Here is a 22,786-nt window from a genome sequence, read left to right as displayed (position 1 = left end):
AGCCCACCAGGCTCCCCCGTCCCTGGGATTCTCCAGGCAAGAACACTGGAGTGGGTTGCCATTTCCTTCTCCAATGCATGAAAGTGAAAAGTGAAAGGGAAGTCTCTCAGTCATGTCTGACTCTTCCTGACCGCATGGACTGCAGCCCACCAGGCTCCTCCGTCCATGGGATTTTCCAGGCAAGAGTGCTGGAGTGAGTTACCATTGCCTTCTCCAGTGACTTTAGGCCCTGTTGAAACTTTTGATATTAAAAGAAAAAAGCACCAAGTTAGAGTTTGCTTTCTGGCAAATTCGATGAAGTTATCATTATCTTCTTTAATGGTAAGTACCAGTCCATTTTATAGTTAACAAACTAAACAGAATATTTGCCTACATGGTCCTGTGTCTGTTACCAATAAAAGTTGAAGATCCTCAGCTATGCTTTGTTGTTCAGTCACTCAGTCGTGCCCAACTCTTTGTGACTCCTTGGACTGCAGCATGCCAGACTTCCCTATCCTTCACCATCTCCCATCCCAGAGCTTGCTCAAACTCATGTCCAATGATGCTTTGCTTTTATTAAAAACTTAGCCGTAGTTCTCATTAATTTAAATATAACAATCAGTTATTAAAGAATGTATATAGCCTTTAGCTTTGGCACTTTTTTTGTCTTAGTGCTGGCATTGTTTTGTTGTATTCCTACAAAGTAGATATAAGTTTGCACTCAGAATGCATATTTCCTTTCGAGAAACCTCAGCACTTCAGATTTCCAGGTTTATATACAATGAAAATATGGACCTTGTGCTTGTTTTTTTGTCGTTGTCTTGGGTTGGGTTCCTTGAAAAATGTTGAAATCTCTGATAAGCTGCTTTTCCTGATTCTGTTTTAATATAAGAGAAATATTACACATTTGGAGCTGGGCATGGCTCTATATATTATTTAACCTAGGGGACAGATACACAGAGAAATTAAGTGCTTTCTCCAGGCCATACAGCCCATGATCCCAGGCCAGTTCAGTATATTATAAAAATTTACTGAAATGTGTTTTGTGGTATATGCTCTATTGTTTCCTCATACAGTACTTCAATGATACTATCTTTTAAATATATAAGTATACTTAAGCTGCCTTCAGCTTTCTCTTTTTGTTATAATTTAATTTTTTATTTTTCTGTGTATTCTAAAAAGATAAAATCAATGCATTTCTGGTTACAAACTGAAATCCAAGCAGATCAGCTCTATATCATATGGATTCTTTTCCTTCCCCCACCCAGAACATCATACCCCAACTCTAAAATTAAGAGTCAGAAGTACCATGCCCTATAATGAGTATAACTAGTATGAAGATAAAGAGTTAAGATATTTTTATATCTTTAGAATTATTAAAATTAAAACTTTAATAATTTTCAGAAAAATTTTTCAATGATTATTAAGGACATAGAAGACTAAAAGGGAGCATTATATTTGCTGATCTAAATATGAGTGAGTGAAAGTCACTCAGTCATGTTTGACTCTTTGCGACCCCATGAACTATACAGTCCATGAAATTCTCCAGGCCAGAACACTGGAGTGGGTATCCTTTCCCTTCTCCAGGAGATCTTCCCAACCCAGGGATCAAACTTAGGTCTTCTACATTGTGGGTGGATTCTTTACCACCTGAACCACATGGAAAGCCCTAAATCTAAATATATATATATATTAATATTATGATAAAAGTATGCTCTGCTTCAGGAAAGCAGTTATAAATTTAACATGATCAAATGCATTCAGAATGTTTCTGTGTGCCCTCTGAATAACTGCCGGAATTAATCATGTTTATTTAACTTGATAAGAAATTGTCCAACCACACATGTGCAGCCAATTTTAAAAATTATTAGTGTGCCTATTATATGTTAAAAAAAAAAAAATGACCCAGCTGGACTTTATTCATCAAGAAGCATTTTTCTTTGATTTTCAACAAAGTCCAACAGAGTTGAGACATATTTCACTATAAGTAAATATAAATGCGTAACTATGTTCATATAAACAGAGTACGCTGCAGCCCATGGGGTCACGAAGAGTTGGACACAACTGAGCGAGTTCACTTTCACTTTTCACTTTCGTGTATTGGAGAAGGAAATGGCAACCCACTCCAGTGTTCTTGCCCGGAGAATCCCAGGGACGGTGGAGGCTGGTGGGCTGCCATCTATGGGATTGCATAGAGTCGCTCACGACTGAAGTGACTTAGCAGCAGCAGCAGCATGCAAATAAAAGTGTGCGATTGTACGTATAATATTGAATATAGGGAACATATATACTTGGTTTATGAAACCTGAATTGGGGTTTGAAATAATGTATTTTTATTTTTCAGTTACTTTAGAAATGTAAATACAATTTTTAAAATTTTAACTTCATTTACAAGTTGTTAAATAATATATGCCCAAGGACTATAAATTTTTATATTCAGCTCTAAAGCTTTTCAATTTCATAATCCTAAAGATGTGGAAAAAAATTTACATACTTTGTATCTGAACTTTTGTGAACTTGATGTTTTGACTTTAAATTCTCTGCTAATAACCACCTTTCAAGAACATGAATCTGAAAGGGAATGACTCTGGAAGCCAATTGGAAAAACTGATTAACTTTTGTAGATGAGATTATGTGAGGTAGAAAAAGGCAGACTATCTCTCTCAGTGCTGTGGGTTTGGATAAACTAGGAGACAATTACAATTAAATTCTTATTTTTATCTTCTCTCCCCATCTCTGTTCTGAGGCATATACTACCAGAAAAAAATAAATGGTCAGACTTTGTTTTTTTCCTTATTGATGTACTGGATTTTCTATTTCTCATCTGTCTTAGTTTAGAATGAGTCACAAGTCACTTTCCCTGACTAATTTCATTGCTTTAGAAATATTATCAAATGTTATTTCTGCATCATGAATGACTCAGCACTGTAGGCATAAATAGATGACTGCTATCCAAGTAGCATTAGATTTAGTTACCTCAGTTTTTAAATATTAGGATTCCCCTTTTTGCTGTGTTACCTGAGATGACCAGCTTTACTCCTAGTCAGGAATACCCTTCCAATTGTAGGTGCTTGAAGAGCAAGTCAAAGATTACTTTGCTTGATAATTGTCAACTCAAGTCTCAGATTTCAGAGAAATAGGATCTAGCCCTTCATTTATCAGTTAGTGAGCAAGTACCCACTGATGAAAAACGTCAGCCTGAAAAAGACATCTGAATGAGTGTGTGTCCTGAGATGATGCCCCTTCTTCATGCAAATTGTTTTATTGATGTCTGTGTTTATTTTGTCAAGTTTATGCCCAAAATTATCACCTGGATTTACCATTTTTAGATACCTGAGGCAAGAAGCAGAACTCAAAGAAGCAGAAAACCTTAAAGTTTTAAGTAGTCATAGCTTTTGGAAGGTCATCAACGGGGCAGACACAGATAGACTTCACATCCTTATGTGCCCGTGGAATTTGCCTCAGGTACTGTGAAGAATAAATGAGCAAGGGCTCGCTTTCAAATATAGGAGGTGAATAATGTATTCAAGATAAAAGTCTGATTTGTCTGTTTAAAGGGAACTTCCTTGGTGGCTCAGCAGTAAAGAATCTACCTGCCAAAAAAGGAAAAATGAATTTGATACCTGGGTCAGGAAGATCCCCTGGAGAAGGAAATGGCCACCCACTCCAGTATTTTTGCCTGGTAAATCCCATGTACAGAGGAGCCTGGCGGGCTACAATCCATGGGGTCACAAAGAGTCGGCCATGACTCAGTGACTAAACAGCAACACAACAATGGGGTCCCTACAGTTTTGGATTGAAAGTGAAAGTGAATTAGATGAAGTAAAGGCATAAATGAAACACAAAGTGGAAATGAAGGAAAATTTGTTGCATGGCTTCAAATTATGTAACTGTATCCTAACAGAGATGTGACAAGTGTGCTTCTCTCCAAAGAACATCAAAATGACCAAAGACAGGAGAAAGTCCATCAGGAAAGTATCATTTTAGAACTCCAGGTGTAGACTGTATTCCCTAAGGCATATCTTCCTGGGTGGTGGCCACTGGTTCCTTCTGCACCTCAAGAGAGTTCTAGCTAAAGCTGAAGGACGCCACAGGCCTGTCATTTGTCTCTGTAAGATCTGTCCAAAGAAAGTAATTGATCTTGATGGATGGTACTCCAGCATGATTTAGACATAATTGGAATGTCAAGCGAGAAAGAAGGAAACAAATAGCAAACATGCCAACTTCGTGTCCATTTTATTTGTTGTTAATTTCATCTTGCCTTGTCTCTTTTCTAGAATTTTCTAAAAAAAGCATGTCAAAACTGGATTCTGTCTTGTGACCTCAGAAGGGAAGTAAGAAACGTTGGAAACATCTTGTACAGACACAGAATACTGGTGGCTTTATTATTATTATTATTATTTTTAATTGCTGCCTTTGTAAACTGCTTTCCAAGTTAACCTTTCACTGTAAGAGGACAGGCAGGATATGGCACATTGGAGATTAATTGGAAATCTACAACACAGGCATGAGTACCAATAACTAGTATACATGTATACATAGTATACATGATAAATGTATAAAGTGTCACCAGAGCACACAGCTCTTGAGTGTGGCATTCCTCATGAGAATCAGTCAGTGGGAACATTTATGTTAATTATCCACAAAATGGCAATATAATGACTCTATTGCTTCTTTTCCCCTTTCCCATCAAATACTATATCTAAACTGAGAGTCAGTATGAATTATCCAAGGAAAAGCTAACATATGACCCTCTTTTATGCAGCTCAACACAGAAAAAAGAACCAATCTGAACAGGTTGAAGGAAAGCTGGTAAAGGGGACAAATTATATGAGACAGTATAGTGTTCAGTGTGTGTGTATATATATTTTATTAAACTGAATTTATATATACTCAAATTTAATGTAATAGAATTGATATGTTAATTTAATACCATAAAATTGATTAAATATAATTAAGTATATATATTGCTGCTGCTACTGCTGCTGCTAAGTCGCTTCAGTCGTGTCCAACTCTGTGCGACCCCATAGATGGGGGCCCACTGTCTCTGGGATTCTCCAGGCAACAACACTGGAGTGGGTTGCCATTTCCTTCTCCAAGGCATGAAAGTGAAAAGCGAAAGTGAAGTCGCTCAGTCGTGCCCGACTCTTAGCGACCCCATGGACTGCAGCCTACCAGAATCCTCTGTCCATGGGATTTTCCAGGCAAGAGTACTGGAGTTGGGGTGCCATTGCCTTCTCCAAGGATATATATTAACATATAAATAATATATATATATGTGTGTATGTGTGTTTAAATTTTAAGTGAAAACCTAAAAGTAGGACTGATGACATCACTTTTCAAATCAATCAATCACCAGGTATTTTTCACATGCTTGTTTTAGGCCTTTACTTGAGAAGTACAGTTGAGCTAGTACAATAAAAAATAATTTTCAATTAGATGTTACTGAGTTCCAAAAAGCAGGAAGAGGCATAGGTTGGGGTAGACGGAGTAAGTTTTATGAAGAGAGTATTACTTCAGTTTTTCTATTTGTGGAATATATAAAGGTATATGGATACTTATGTCATTGTATCTAAGTTCCACAAGGCTAGAATAGCTTTGTTTGTTTAGGCAAGTGCAGAACAAAATAAATATTTTTTTCTTAGAGTTTGCTATTTGATCCATCCATGTCTACATGGGGATAATGAAGGATTAACTTTTAAAAAATACTAGATAATTTATTGAGGAAAGTGCCAGTGAAAACTTTTATTGATCTAAATTGACCAATACATTCTCTATATTGATTAAATTTACTTTAGAATTGCTCAACTCTAAGCTGGGGAAATGTGCCTTGAAATAAAGAGCAAACATGAGAAAAACAGAGCTGGGTGATCCATCACCATAAAGAAGTCTTTTTTAGGGAACCACTGCCCACAACTTTCAGACAGCGCATCAGTGCAAGTGAAGACTTCAGAGGTATCAGTTGTGTTCCTCTGAGATTTGCTTAGCTGACTCTCAGCCATTTGTTACATAGAAAACACTCTGAATAAGCATGTGGTCATCACATTTGGGCATGGCTGAGAATCACTTGGAAAGCAATAAAAGACAGAGTCCCCTAAGTGTCCTGATTCAGTGTAGCTGGGCTGGAATGCAGGAAACTGTATTTGAAACCAAAACCCCAGGTGGTTCCAATGAGAGGGTCCATGGACAACACTTTCAGAAACTTTTTAAAAACTTATTTTATTGAAGTACAGGTGATTTACAATGTTGTATTAATTTCTGCTGTACAGCAAAGTGATTCAGTTATAATAGGATTGACATGACATTTCTTTACCCATCTAATTTCTAGGAAACTTTTCTTTCTGAAGTTCAGTGCATAGTTTCTGTCTCATGAGAGCTTTAAAACCAACAAATACATTTAAAAATTATCTGAGTGAGGTATAGATATTAAACTGTCCTGGTATTTAATTCTTCTACCTTAGAGGAAAGGAATTCTGAATCAATCTGGCAGACATTAGAACCTGCAGCTGCTAAAAATACAGTGTATTAACATCTCACCCAGTTGTATCATTAATAATAGATAATGTTTGGGATGTTCTTAATGGATTTTTGTCAGACTCCCTGTGTGATTCTCCAGATGTTGATTATGAACCACAGGATTTATGAAAACTATTTACAGCAGTAACTGCCTTCTTATAAAAGCTTCTTCATCCAGAGAAACACTAAAGATGCATTGAAGTAGGACTCCAAGGTTAACACAAGTTTATACTTCTGTCTTCCAGAAAAGTCTCCATTCAGCTTCAATAAAGCCTTTCCTTTGCTGTCCTAATTGTTGGACAATCATTCTTGAGTTGATATACCTGTTCATTGTGTTTTGGGATTTAGTCAATGTAAATGAAGTGTCCATCCATGAGCAGTGACCCCTAAAGGTCTTAAGTAAAAAACTAAAAATCAGCTTCTCTAAAACCATGGAAACCATAGTTCAGTATCTTGGAGACCAGCTAATGTTTGGAGCTCTTTGACCCTATGGTCTTTGTTTTTCCCGTTTGATAATATATTTGAGATTTTATCCCTCTGCTGGAGGGATGACAAGTTTTTGTTCTGAGTATCAACAATAATCAACTGATAGAGACGTCGTAGAATGATGTGTTGAGAATGATTCTGAGACCACATCTGGACTCAGAAGAAAGATTACTGTGATAGATTAGCAGTGGTGCAAAGAAGGAAAACTATAGTCAAAATATCACAGATGTCTACTCTTATTCTAGAATAAAAACAAAATCTTGTAAGTAGCCTGCATATATTACTACCAGGCAGTCATCCAGCAGCACACTGAATTATGAAACCAGGGGAAAAATAAGAAACTTATCTGCCTAAAAGATGCTTAGTAAATAAGTCAATTTTTTATCAACACTGTGAAGCACATCAGTGTTTAAATTACCCAATGAGATGAGCCTTTTCACACAAGCATAATAAACAGGATATGAACAACAGGAAGCTCTTTATTGTAGAGCGATGTTTGGAGCTGAACTGAGGGACAAAGTGCAATTGCCAATGGATAATTTGCTAGAAAAAGAATAACTTTTTTTTTAAGCTAGGAACTAATTCATCACAGAATACATACAAAAATAGATAAAATTACATTTGTCCCAACATCTCATAGTGTAGGATGTGGGGTTAGAAGGAATATTTTGACAAATTACTTTAGAAGAGAATTGGTATTTCCTATTCCTTTTTCTCCAGGCTTCCCTGGAGGCTCAGATGGTAAAGAATCTGCCTGCAATGTGGGAGACCCGAGTTTGATCCCTGGATTGGGGAGATCCCCTGGAGAAGGGCATGGCAACCCACTCCAATATTCTTGCCTGGGGAATCCCCATGGATAGAGAAGCCTGGTGGGCTACAGTCCATAGAGTCGCAAAGAGTCAAACATGACTGAGCTACTCACATTTCTTTTCCTTCACCTCCCTGACCATCCTCACAAGTGCATACTTGAGGGATTAAGTTGCTATTTTTGTAAAGATCTACATACAAGAGCCTGATCTAGACACTTTATTTCATAAACATTTTGAGTTAGCTATGATGATTATCTCAATTTTATGAATGAGGAAATTGAGGAGAGGTGAGGAAAGTTCAGCGTCAAACAGCTCGAGTGGTCTGTCCAGGCAGATGTGGCTGGAATGTCGGCTCTTAGGAGCTGCATGTCTTGTCTCCTAGGAAAATGAGATCCAGGAACTGCAGGAGGTTTACTTGCCTCAGATCTGAGATACTCCTGACAACAGAGGGGTCTGCACCCAGCTTCCATATTCTCCCTCTTGCTTTGCATGCTGGTTAACTTCTCCTTTGAATTAAACATTGGATCAGCATTTAAAGCAGGTCAGTTGAAGAGGTGCCAACATTTTTGCCTGCCCAAGGAGCCTATACATCTCAAGCCAGCTCTCATTCTGTCTTTTATACAGGGCCTAAGACAATAAAAGTTTGACTGTTCCTCTTGCTTGGCTATGTGCAGTATTCACTGATGGGATTTCTCTTGGAATGAAATCAGAGTATGTTTTTTCCTTACAATTTTGGCAACAGAGAAGCTACCTGACCATGTGGCAGTCCCTGTATCCTGTGGCAACTATTTAATTTCAACTCTTGGGCACATTCATAACCAAAGGCAAGGGGAAGAAGAGACATTGTAGAGATGCAGCCAACACTGTTCAGGATTTTCCACCTTAACGTCCTGGTAGGTCAATGCCTCAGGCTGAGGATTTGGCACCTCTGTCTGCCTCAAGAGCAGCGCTGTCCAATAGAACTTTCTGTGATGATGGAAATGTCCTATATCTCTGCTGTCCAATCAGATAGGCACTGAGCCATTGAATTGTGGCTGGAGTGACTAAGAAATTGGATTTTAAATTTTATTTCATTGTAATAAATTTAAGTTTGAATTGCCACATGTGGCTAATAGCTAGCACAGCTCTGACATTTCTATAATTGGATTCTACCGCACTGAGAACCCTTGAATGTCTGACAGATTTCCACTGTTATTAGAAATTGTTCCCTTCATTTTTAAATTACATTCTTATATCCAACCAACATCATGTACTCAGGCATCCAATATTTTTGGACACGTACCATGTTCCAGGCACTATTCTAGATGTGGGCAAAAACATACTTGTGAGCCAAATAAACAAACATTTTTGCTGTTGTGGAGCTTACATTTTAAATTTTAGCAAGGTTAGGTAGATAATAAGTAATAAACATAATAAACATGTATAACATTTTTAAAGGTGATGTACAAGGGGAAAAGGAGAGGGGTGAGGGAAATAAAGATAAGAGGGGCAGAGCAAAAGCCTCAGTCTTCAGCATCTCCATGGACACAGAGAGAAGGAGTCCACGAGTACTCCTTTCTATTAACATGTAATCCATGCATCCAAGGAGTTACAGTCTAGTTAGGATTTTCTGAAATTAATCTGTCTTTATGAAGTGCCAAATATAAGATGTAAAGCACAAACTTTGTTTTATAAAATGTATTAATTGCTTCTCTTACCACCACCCTCAACCCCAACTCACCACCTACTTCTGTCTCCTTTTGTATATGTATCTATGCCTTCTGTTTACTATATCTGGCTCAGGATTGTAGAGTGGGTTTAAAAAAGTAGAGAGATAGACAGATAGACAGGTAGGTAGGCAGGTAGAAAGAAAGAATGTAAGCACATCACTCTATGGGAAGTGGTAGGTGGAATTTGCCAGAGAGCAGACTATGCTATCAAGGTATGTGCATTGCCCAGTAATAGGCAGCTTCTTGAAGATCTGTCTACTTACCTGACATTGCTAGATGGAAACCCTCAGGAAAAGCATGGATAAACAACTTTTTTAGGTTAGATGTGCAAACAGGATCAGAGGTACTATTTCTAATAGGTCTTAGCTGATAGAAGCCATTTGTATCTGAAGCTGATCCTCAGTAAAAGCTTGGGCAAAGTAATTTCTGTCTGTTGGTCACTTTTCTGCATTCTATTCATATCTTCTCCAACTTCCTAGTCAGATAGTTCTTCCTGAAAACCATCAATATCAGTCAGTTACAGCTAAGTGAATTTAATATTAAATATCACTTATCCCAAGAGGTATTCTCAGGGCTTCTAATTATTGAGTAAAATATTCACCTTTTAATTAACTAAAAGGAATTTTGGGCATCTGCTAAGTTAAGAAAGTTACTCTGAGAGAGTGGTGGTGGATCCTTGAAATCACATTCCTCAGTCTCCTTACACATAAGATATCTAAAATCCTGTCTCAGTGATACAACAGAAGAAATCTCTTCTTGTGTCTAGTCATTTAAACAAACCACTGAATTGAGACTGTATATTTAGATTAGTATAATTTATTATCAAAGATCATTCCTTCTGATTCTTTTGTCCTTTAAACCCAGCTCTGATGCTTTCAGCTTATAATCTTTAATGAGTCAATTTAACTCTGCAGACTTCAGATTCTTCATCTGTAAAGTGGTTGTTGTGAAGTTGTATCATTCTTTTATCCTGAACTTCAAATTCCTCAGCAGGATTTTCAGATTAGCACGTTTCCTAGAACACACATATTTCTGGAGTCTTCCAGAAATATCAAAATATAAGATTCAGGAGGAGATCTAGGTCAAGTAAGAGTTATGATCCTAAAACATATTTTACTTCAAGATGATGTAAAATTATCGAGAATAGTGGCTTTAGGGTTATCTTAGCATCACTTGTTTGTTTTTCCTGGACACTGGTGAACATAATGAGGGCTTCCCTGATAGCTCAGTTGGTAAAGAATCCGCCTATGATGCAGGAGACCCCAGTTTGATTCCTGGGTTAGAAAGATCTGCTGGAGAAGGGATAGGCTACCCACTCCAGTATTCTTGGGCTTCCCTTGTGGCTCAGCTGGTAAAGAATCCACCTGCAATGTGAGAGATCTGGGTTCAATCCTTGAGTTGGGAAGATCCCCTGGAGAAAGGAAGGGCTACCCACTCCAGTATTCACACCTAGAGAATTTAATATGAGCTAATGAATTCTCTTCATTGATACCCTTCTAAGTGGTCTTGAATTATAGCCTTTTCCATCCCATTCACAGACCTGCTCCATCCAACTTTTATATTAGAAATACTGCAATTTTTCTTTTCTCCATAGAATTTGTCTCCTCCAGCTAACTTGCATACCCAGTACTTTGCTTCACCCCTGATCTGGGCATTATTAGGATTCTTTGCAGGTGTGAAAGCCCCTGGGGTATTTAATAATAACAAAAAACTGCTTACTATTGAGCATCTCTTATGTACGAGAAACAGTGCTAGGTGCTTTATATACCTGATCTTTTTTTCTAAGTTTGTGTGTGTGCATGTGTGCTAAGTGGCATCAGTCGTGTCCCACTCTTTAAGACTCAGTGGACTACTGTAGCACTCCAGGCTTCTCTGTCCATGGGAGTTTCCAGGCAAGAATGCTGGAGTGGATCACCACGCCTTCCTCCGACCCAGGGATCAAACCTACGTCTCCTAAGTCTCCTGCATTGGCAGGTGGGCTCTTTACCACTAGCGCCATCTGGGAAGCCTTTTTTCTGAATGTATCAATCTATGAAGACATAGTCTATCCCCTTTCAACACATAAGGAGATGGAGGATTAAAGAGATGGAATAACCTGCCTCAGGTCCCTCAACTAGTAAATGAAAGAACTGGATTCCAGCCAGAAGCACCATATCACAGAGCCTTAATTATAATATTCTATCCTCTATAGATGGAGAAGGAAATGGCAACCCACTCCAAAGATTGCAAAACTGACCTCACCCCTTCTATGTCTGACCTGAAATTAGTTGAAAAAAAAAAATGTAGATGTATGTTGAGTTGATTTTTAAATTTTATTTTATTGAAGTATAGTTAATTTACAATGTGTTAATTTCTACTTTACAGCAAAGTGGTTCAGTATATATATATATATATAATATATATATATATATATATAGTTTTTCATGTTCTTTTCCATTATGGTTATCACAGTGAGTTGATTTTTTTTATATAGAAAAGCAATTTATTGCATTATACGCACTTACACAGTTAGTCAAGGAGAGTAACAGGCCTGCTGGTGAAGCAGGTCACCCAAAATATAGATGGTATTAAACTAAAGAAACTAAAGACCTATATATAGAAAACTATAAAACACTGATGAAAGAAATCAAAGAGGACACTAATAGATGGAGAAATATACCATGTTCATGGATCGGAAGAATCAATATAGTGAAAATGAGTATACTACCCAAAGCAATTTAAAAATTCAATGCAATCCCTGTCAAGCTACCAGCCACATTTTTCACAGAACTAGAACAAATAATTTCAAGATTTGTATGGAAACACAAAAAACCTCGAATAGCCAAAGCAATCTTGAGAAAGAAGAATGGAACTGGAGGAATCAACTTGCCTGACTTCAGGCTCTACTACAAAGCCACAGTCATCAAGACAGTATGGTACTGGCACAAAGACAGACATATAGATCAATGGAACAAAATAGAAAGCCCAGAGATAAATCCACACACATATGGACACCTTATCTTTGACAAAGGAGGCAAGAATATACAATGGAGTAAAGACAATCTCTTTAACAAGTGGTGCTGGGAAAACTGGTCAACCACTTGTAAAAGAATGAAACTAGATCACTTTCTAACACCCCACACAAAAATAAACTCAAAATGGATTAAAGATCTAAATGTAAGACCAGAAACTATAAAACTCCTAGAGGAGAACATAGGCAAAACACTCTCAGACATAAATCACAGCAGGATCCTCTATGATCCACCTCCCAGAATTCTGGAAATAAAAGCAAAAATAAACAAATGGGATCTAATTAAAATTAAAAGCTTCTGCACAACAAAGGAAAAATATAAGCAAGGTGAAAAGACAGCCTTCTGAATGGGAGAAAATAATAGCAAATGAAGCAACTGACAAACAACTAATCTCAAAAATATACAAGCAACTTATGCAGCTCAATTCCAGAATAATAAATGACCCAATCAAAAAATGGGCCAAAGAACTAAATAGACATTTCTCCAAAGAAGACATACGGATGGCTAACAAACACATGAAAAGATGCTCAACATCACTCATTATTAGAGAAATGCAAATCAAAACCACAATGAGGTACCACTTCACACCAGTCAGAATGGCTGCAATCCAAAAATCTGCAAGCAATAAATGCTGGAGAGGGTGTGGAGAAAAGGGAACCCTCCTACACTGTTGGTGGGAATGCAAACTAGTACAGCCACTATGGAGAACAGTGTGGAGATTCCTTAAAAAATTGCAAATAGAACTACCTTATGACCCAGCAATCCCACTTCTGGGCATACACACCAAGGAAACCAGAATTGAAAGAGACACATGTACCCCAATGTTCATCACAGCACTGTTTATAATAGCCAGGACATGGAAACAACCTAGATGTCCATCAGCAGATGAATGGATAAGAAAGCTGTGGTATATATACACAATGGAGTATTACTCAGCCATTAAAAAGAATTCATTTGAATCAGTTCTGATGAGATGGATGGAACTGGAGCCAATTATACAGAGTGAAGTAAGCCAGAAAGAAAAACATCAATACAGTATACTAACACATATATATGGAATTTAGGAAGATGGCAATGATGACCCTGTATGCAAGACAGGAAAAAAGACACAGATGTGTATACCGGACTTTTGGACTCAGAGGGAGAGGGAGAGGGTGGGATGATTTGGGAGAATGGGAATTCTAACATGTATACTGTCATGTAAGAATTGAATCGCCAGTCCATGTCTGACGTAGGGTGCAGCATGCTTGGGGCTGGTGCATGAGGATGACCCAGAGAGATGTTGTGGGGAGGGAGGTGGGAGGGGGGTTCATGTTTGGGAATGCATGTAAGAATTAAAGATTTTAAAATTTAAAAAATAAAATAAAAATTTAGTTACCAAACTTTAAAAAAAATAAAAAATAAACTAGTGGTCGAGGACTAACTCCTTTAAAAAAAAAAAAAGCAACTCCTATCCAGGATTAATTTAATTTTAAAAACAAATACAAGCTATTGAGTCATTCTTCTCAACTTAACTGGACAGTCTACCTGTAGTATAACTGTCAGGTAAAAGCATACATCCTTACAAGTTGGTGGTCACAAGTTTTTTTCAAAAACCATTTCACTGAAAGGAAAGAAATAATATGAAAACAGCTCAAGAAATACACTAACACGCAAAAATATATGGGGAAAGAGGAACACATTGTTTTGACTTAAATGAAGAAACTGAGAAGAGACTGGTCTGTGTAAGGAAATGTGCATCCTGGAAAGTTCAGCTGTAGGAGTTTGTATGACTTGAATCTCCCCTATTTCCTGAATAAAAACAACATCTTGTAGTATTTATACTTCATGCCTCAGACACCTACCTCACTTGGCTGTATTTCTTACTCACTCTAGCCTTTAGTTAAATGAGTTTGAAAAACTTGGGACTATAGCATAAGAAGAAAAATCACCACACACAATATTCCCCTTTTTGTGGCTACTTTTAGACCTCTGTTACTAGAAAATTCCTAAAGAAAATTTAATATAAGTCTGTGACTCTGCTGAATCAAGAAGCCCCCAGTTAATATTTAGAAAACACCTTCTGTTTGAACTAATAACATTGTTGATAGAACTTATTATGGAGGGATAACCAAACAAAGTCTCTGTCTCAAAACCAGTGTTAAATCAATCTCAAAGCTGAAAGGAAGAAAAGGGGAGTCTAAAGATCACAAATGCAGACGTGTTCTAAATCCTTGTCCTTCTGGATCCACACTGCCTTCAGGGTCTTCATCATTATAAACGTTTTCTGCCATTTGCCACACTTGCATGATATTAACTTCTGGTAAAGAACAAATTACCCACGATTCATTGGGATTCCAGAAGAAATCAGATATCTTGGCAGTGTAACCACTGTGAATAAATAACGACTCTGGTGGCCCATCTTCTGGGGATTATTCCTCTCCAATTTTACTTAAATCCCAGACATTCAGTCTATGATCAATACCACTGGAAGCCAAAATAGTCTCATTGTGAGGTGACCACTGAACCTGGACTATTTCATCCTTATGTGATTCAAAGGGATGCAACTTTAGTTTCAGATTTCTCAGATCCCACAGGGCAACAGTTTTGTCAGCTGATCTGTGGCAAGAATGAGCTCACTATAAGGACTGAAAGAAAGGCAGTTCACTTGAGCAGTGTGAGCATCAACTGAGTGGCTTGGTTTGGAAGTATTGTTTGAAGGAGTATGCCAGATCATGAGTTTCTGATCATCAGCAACCAACCCAAAGAGGGACTCATGGAGCAGACGCCAGGAGACTTCCTCTACTACTGCTGTGTGCTCTGTAAAGATGGTCTTCACATCCACAACTTTTCCTTCCTTTGGAACAGCACTTATGTCCCACAGGCAGATGGTGTGGTCATCTGAAGCACTCAGTAAGTGCCCACTGAGATTTGGGTTCCAAGAAACCCCGTAGCCTTCCTTCTGATGTCCACGGAGACACAAGTCTGGGTTGCACTCTCCAGAAGGGTCTGGTTTAGAAGGATATTTTGTATAGTCAAAAACAAGAACATCACTGGATGGAGTCTTTGTTGCAATGATGCAAGGGTTCTGGGGCTTATAGCATGCCCCGTTTACCTCTCCTTCATGGTTAATCTTGATTTCTATTTCAATTTTTCCACTAATCCAGATTCTCCTTTTTCACTGTTGTAGTGTGAAGCATCAAACTGAGCATCATCTTTAGGCAGCTGCACGCTGACTGTCAAAGGTGGTTTTGTTCATCTGACGTGTGTGTCCCCAGGACAAGTCGATGAATACTGAAATCTTCCCCTTCTGGTCTGGTTACACTGTGCAGTTAGGCTAGGCCACTCCACAGCATGGGTCATGTTGATCACACATTCTTATACTGAATCATCAAAGGCCGTTTCCTTGTCGGCCATGGCAGGTAGGCAAGCCGGCCGGGATCCCAGGGTTGAGCATTGTGGGAGCCTGCGGGCACTTGCTCTGCACACACAGCCTCTATTATTTCCCCAATCAGCTGATTTTATGTCATATAATTACCTCAGATGGGATTTAAAAACACCAAGAGTCTATGTAAAGGAAATTTATCTTGATATCACCAAAAGCCTTAAAGTCTTCAAACAGTTATTGAGCGCTCTTAGGGGCAAGACATCGCCCTAGGCATCATAAGGGAAGCAGTGCATAAGCTCCTGACAAGGGCAACAAAGCTACTCCAAGGGGGAAACAGCCTTCAGAGTTAGAACCAAATATAGGCTTTAGAGTTTGGTGGCCACTTTCTTCCTAAGTATCATGTGAGATTAAAGAAAACTCACAGAGGCCTAGTATATTTCTCAGAGAGGAATCTGATCTTTTTAAAAAAGAATCAAGAAAATCAGATTGCTGCAGGGAGAAAACCCTATGCCACTTCTTCCATTCTCCCAAACATTTTTGAAGTTCATACCAACACAAAGAGCACAGGGGAGTGGGGAAGACCACCTGGTCGACTGCCACAAAACAGGTGGCCTCTCATTCCCTCAGTCAACCCACAAACATTCTTCTAGAACCAATATTGAACTGTGCACTCTGCTAGAGCTTAGATACAGGCACTGTTAAGATGCATTCACTCCTTCAAGGTGTGCATAACCTACATACATGTAAATAAATAATTTCCATGCAGTCTAATAATTATAGTAATTAGTAAGTATCCAGTGCTATGAGAACATCAATAGAGTGGCAATCAGATTTTCACACAGGAGGTGAACTTGGAGCTGAATTACGAATGATGAGTTTGAGTGATGGGATCAGATGTAGAGAGTATTTCAAACAGGAAGTTGAAGGATGTAGAAACATGCAAGAGTCTGGTGAGTTCAAATGATAATAGTGTTTCATAGAATATGTGTGAGAGAGTGGCAGGGGATGCGCCTAGCCTAAGTCTTAAATGCCATGTGTAAGTTGAGATGTTATATTGCTAGTAATGGGAAACTATTTTAGGGTTTTAAGAAGGATGTCACAGAATCATATTTGCCTTATAAGGGAACCATTAGATCAACACTAGGGAATGTAGTGGAGAAGGAAATGGCAGCCCACTCCAGTGTTCTTGCCTGGAGAATCCCAGGGATGGGGGAGCTGGGTGGGCTGCTGTCTGTGGGTCGCACAGAGTCGGACACGACTGAAGCGACTCAGCAGCAGCAGCAGCAGGGAATGTAGTAGAGGAGGGTAGAGAAGAAACCAGTTAGTGATTTGTTGGTGCCATTTGAGCAAGATGAGTCACCTCTGCCATACTCTGCCTGAATTCTTGAATTATCATCACAATAAATAAATGCTGTTTTACATTCCTAAATTTGGAGTGTGTTACCTGTTAATAAATGACTAGAATATGTGATTTACAATCTTGTGAGTTACTTGTAGCTAGGACTAAATGCTATTCATTTCTCTACCCCTAGCCTTATTGCCTTTCACATAGTAAGCACCAATATTGTTTATTGAGTGAATTGAATGGATGTTTAGATGCCTGCATGGGGTGTTTGCAAACTTCCATTATCATAAAGCCTCCAAATCTAAGTATCTCTACCCGAAATGTAAGAAAGAATGGTGATCTCTGACCTCTCCGAAGGTATGCGGAGCCCTGTTGACCCCAAGAAAGAGCTATGTATAACACACAGAGGCCCCAGCCCCTGGTTGTGCTTCTTGACAAGAGGAACTGGTCAGTGACCCTCCCAAGGAGCACTGTAGAATTGTGCTTGGGTTTTTTTTTTTTTTTTTGGCCATGCTATGTGGCATTCAGGATCCTCACCTGGGGATTGAACCCAGGCCCCCTGCAGTGGAAGCATGGAATCCTAACCACTGGACCTCCAGGGAAGTCCCTGTAGGACTGTGCTTTAATAATAGCAAATGCTTACGTAAGACTTGCTGTGTATCAGTCACGTTTGTAAGCATTTTGCAAAGTTAATCCATTTAATATTCATAAGTCTATGAGATAAGTACTATTATAGTCCCTATTTTACATATACAAAAAATATGACATGGAAATACTAAGTAATTTGCACAAGATCACGCAGCTAGCAAGTGACAATTGAACTCCAGGCAGCCTGCCCCTGGTGACCATGATGCTTTTATTCATGATGCTGTCCTGCTTCTTTGAGAAGAATTATGCTGTTACCTGTGACCCCATCCATTTGGGAATTATAATTGTTGGTAAAGAAGAAGAAGTAAAAAAGGGACGAGAAGAAGAGAAAAATACTAGTCTCTGTGACCTTAGATAAGATGTAAACTTTTTGTGCTCTTAAATGTTGAATTTAGTAATTCACTTTCACTTTAAGCAAATGATAAAATTTCTTTTTTTAAAGATTCCATGAGAAATGATATTTTGTAAGTATCAAATTGTGATATTATTAACAATCATTCTTTATACAAGTAAAATTTTCTCATATTGTATCTGAATAAGTTAATAGAGTGTCTGTGGGGGCATAAGGTCTCCTTCCCCAAAAGCCATTAGCCTAAGCCTAGTTATCAAGTCCCACTGAATTCTAAGTGCATTCCAATTTTTAAATCTAGGAACAAAACTTTGATATTGCAGATAATTAAATTCATTCTGAGAAAAATATGTCCATGTGGGTTAAATTGCCAGCATTTGAACAGAATACTAATAGCAAACCGTGGGAAGTTGTATTGGTTACTTCGAGCTTTGAATAAACACTGACCTATTTCAAATAACCCTGTGACTCATCTGAAAAGCTGCAGATCACAAGTACAGCATTTAAATGGAGACACAAATGCCAGAGTGTAGAGATTTTCCTCACTTCAGTGACTACACTTCCTAAATCAGAAAACCTTCTAATTTGAGGTTTACCAAAAATAGCACTGGTACATATGGAGCCACAAATCAACAGTTTCCATAAATAGTCAAGATTTTGTCAAAGACCCAGATCTAGAACTAAAATTTTATATAATAATTGACCATGTTTTGGTGTCAAAAAAAATTTCAATCACCATTCTAGTGCCATAAAAAGAAGTCTAAAATGGGCTATTTCCATTTTTGCTCATGATTAAATATAGTAGTCAAGATTTTTAAATTATTCCAATGTTGTGCAGGAAAAAAATTGCAAAGAGCTAAGAAAGTAATAATTTCCAGAAAGTAGGTCTCCCAATATCATAAGGAGGTAGTCACAAAATAAGAAGGGTGTGGTGGAGAGACAGAGTAAGAATTTGTGCCAAATGGAAGACATCTGTGTCAGCATTAAAAATATTTGTGGACAATTAGAAGCAAATGTCATCTTCAAGGTATTACAATAAATGCACTTTGCCACTGTCCACATTTACCAGTTTCCCCTTGTCTTCTCCAATCTTGTCTGATTTCCTTCAGATATTCTCTATGTCAAACCAAAGAAAAGCAATTTCCTACAACAAATACACTCAAATTTCTACCTCCAGTGCAGATGATTAGGAAAGTGAAAGACATTTATAGATTTCAGTGAGGAAAAGCAATACCATAGAAGAAAGGCTGGATTCAATAGACCCAACTAAAGCACAGCAATCATCAAGCTTTGTGACTTTGTACACATCATCTAACCTCTTAGGACCACAGTCTTCTCCTCTGGAACTGGAATTGATACCTTCCTTTCTCACATACTGTTATGAAGATTAAATGAGATTATCTCAGTGAAACCCGTTGTGAGTCATAAACCATGCACTATGAACACGTCAAGCTGTTATACAGTATCTTTTTAAACACAGTGTTATTAAATTCTCTGCAAAGAATGTGCAATCTAAAACCTGTTATTTCTCTGCCAAAAGGGGGGATTTGCAAGTGTTTGTGAGCTGTTATAGGCAAAGAAGCAACAGAAATGAAATTTTCCCCTTGATGCAGTCGGAGGATAGAAAAAGAAGTTAACCAGGAATGGCAGTTATTTAATGTTTACTGAATATAACTTACTGCTTTGAAAGGATCATATCACCTTTGTTTCACCTACATCCATCTCTGCTCCAACAGTAACAATTATCCTACACTTTGGAAAACACCAACTGGTGAATTCTCGTACTTCTAGAGGTAGAACTCCGTGGGTTCTGTTGCTAAATGATTTAACCAAAGCCACAATTTTAGTCAGTTGTGAAATTGGACTAGAAAGTATAAGATGCTTAGTGTCTTTAGCTCTGCTAACCACCGAGGCCCACAATCAGCTAAGTTGCACATCATTTCTCAGTTTTTACAGAGTGACAAATTACTTACCAGTGACAGACAGATCCCTCAAAAGTTAATGACCTCAGAGAATTGGGATTTCATTACAAACGGTTAGCAATAGAAAACAAATTTTGAGTTGTTGTCAGAATTAAACACCTGCAGATGAATGATTGAATCTATCAAGTGGCTAATCAGAAGAGTCTCTTCTGTTGTCAATCATGTGTAACATTTATGTACGCTTTATATTGCAAAAATCTCGACTCACCCACCAGGTTACCTGTCAAGTAGACATATGCCCAGGTATATCTCATGTCTTGACTCTTCTAGAAAATCAATTGGTTGTGAGTGTGTATATCTCATTTATCTCTGTAGCCTTAGCATTTATCACAGTGTCTGGCACTAAATAGATACCACTAAGCAATTGTCAAGTGAATATGAATGAATGAATGAATGCCTTGAAACTGGTCTACACCCAAGGCTATGGAGTCCTATGGAATAATTCAGTAATCTTGTGAGGATTTGGTATCATTTTTCAACTTTATCTGGGTCATTCTCTTTTTCTAAATGTGTATGTTCATGGTATAAATCTTCCTGTGGGGCAAAAGGGGTAACACAATCCTCCATTGAGTTGAGTGACATTCCAGGGTCCTTGGTATAAATCTGTCATTGGGAATGCACTCACCTCAAAGTAGGGTCACCATAGTATCCAGCTTAGTGAGTCTAAGTGAATCTTCAGTCCTGGAGCATAGCAGGTCAGTAATATCATAATTCCCTGCGTAAGTAGCCACTGTGATGAAGAGAGGTGTTCACCAAGAGGTGTACAAGCACACTTGCGTTGCACTCGGTGTCATGTGAGGCAGCATGGTGGAGTGGAAAGAGCACTAGACAAGGAATCAGAAGAGCTGGGTTCTGGTTCTGGTTTTGCCACTTGTTTTTTTAATGGTCTTAAGTATCTGGCTCTTTCTGGCTACAATGTTCTTCCCTTTTGAATTGGACAAATCTCTTGCCTATCAAGTGTTTTGTAGGTACCAAATGAGATAATAATTATAGTATACTATTTTATCTAGGTGTTGTTAGTACTTCTTGTGTGAAGGTGGTTTGTCAATTGTAAAAGATAGCCAAAGTATGATAATTTTGTCCCTAGTCCTTAGGAGCAGTTTTATCTTCCTGATTTGGAATAGTATCTATCAATGTAAAGTGAATTTTCATTCCAGCTATTTGATGGCTGGTGGAGGTAGCCCATTCTCACCAGTCTATTGATAAAAGAGTTAAAATTAGTTGTGATTATTCCATATTCAAGAGATAATTAAGCTTTGACTGATAATGATGCACCTTCCTTGCTTTAATTCACACTTCTATAATACAAAAACTATCTTTTAATAAAGTAGTCAATATGATACCTCTTTATGGTTCAGGCTTTTGTTGGTAAACAGCACAGTAAAAGGACCTGAATTGTGAACCAGATCAGCTACTATCTCCATGGAATCATTTTAGAGGAAACTTAAGTCCTATCTCTCCTCATTCATTGATACTCAAAAATCTCTCATTGAGATAATTTTTTTCTTTCCACAGTTGGACATGAAGTTGAAATTTAAATCTCCTTCAAATAAGTAATATAGTAAGTTTTTACCAAAATGCAAAGGATTAATTGAAGGTATTTTTTGAGCAAGAGGGCATTAGATATATGCCATATAAAAGAAAAAAGGAGAACCATAAAAATAACCAAATCCATCTACATTCTTTACTCATTTAAGTACTGAGATTTAAAAATTGATTTATTTTTAAATGTACTTTCTAAAAAAAGATTATAAAATAACTGCTGTGGAAAAAAAAATACTGGAAGAAAAAGCTCCTATCTAAAATAAATGTTTTCTTGTATTCTATACTTGTCAAAAATATGTACTAGATAGGATCTGAGTTAACTCATTTTCAACATTTTTTTTCACTACAGACTTATAAATGAATCTTTGAGGGACCAGCTATTGGTAACCATCCAGAAGACTTTCACATACACTCGAACCCAAGCTCAGCACCTCTTCATCATCCTCATGGAGTGCATGAAGAAGAAAGAACTGGTAGGTAACAGTGTGTCTATAGGTGGCAGAGACCTCCCCATACCCCTTCTCTCTGTTGAACTATTTTCTTGAATCACACACCAATTGTTTCTCCTTTCCAGCCAAGCTCACAACCATCCTCAGGCTCCACTGGCTCCTGTAGCTTCCTCCCCTCAGTAGCTGAGACATTGTGTTTTCTGCCTAGATTTGATGAAGTGTGGGCAGCAGGGTTCTAGCATCATTTGCTACTGAAGTTGCCTCAGTACAATGAGGTGAAGAGAGAACATAGGTTTCCTCCCAGAGAATGCTTCCATTGATCCTCTTAGGGTTTCACTTGGCTTGTGAGTTGTGAATTACTGATGTGCTTAGTATCTTAGTATCATCGATCTTAGTGGCTCAGGGTACAGGTTAATCTGTTCATCTGTACAGGCAGAAAATGAAGAAATGTACTCAAGGAAGTTTGGAAATTTCTATAATTTCTGAACTGCCCTTTGTAGCTACTGAAGAAGCATTTCTCACATCTTAGGAAAATGTCTTAGAAATGTGCCATCACAGAGACCTTCAGTTAGGGTGAGCAGAAATAGCAGG

At 38.0% G+C, this 22,786-nt stretch overlaps 1 protein-coding gene and 1 pseudogene across 11 annotated transcripts in view; one reads left to right on the top strand and one right to left on the bottom strand.

The window, feature by feature from the left end:
- TRPM3 (transient receptor potential cation channel subfamily M member 3) overlaps window positions 1-22,786 on the top strand; it is a 608,518-nt gene that overhangs the window by 385,134 nt on the left and 200,598 nt on the right. For all 11 annotated transcript variants that reach the window (XM_005683743.3, XM_005683729.3, XM_005683725.3 and 8 more), the window contains one exon: window positions 22,096-22,219. In XM_005683743.3, coding sequence (XP_005683800.2) covers window positions 22,096-22,219 — 124 coding nt within the window. The remainder of the gene's footprint in view (window positions 1-22,095; window positions 22,220-22,786) is intronic.
- LOC102173658 lies at window positions 13,971-17,042 on the bottom strand (annotated as a pseudogene).

This window comes from Capra hircus, chromosome 8 (assembly GCF_001704415.2).
Source record: "Capra hircus breed San Clemente chromosome 8, ASM170441v1, whole genome shotgun sequence".
Lineage (NCBI taxonomy): Eukaryota > Metazoa > Chordata > Mammalia > Artiodactyla > Bovidae > Capra > Capra hircus.
This window is presented reverse-complemented; position numbering and strand designations above follow the sequence as displayed.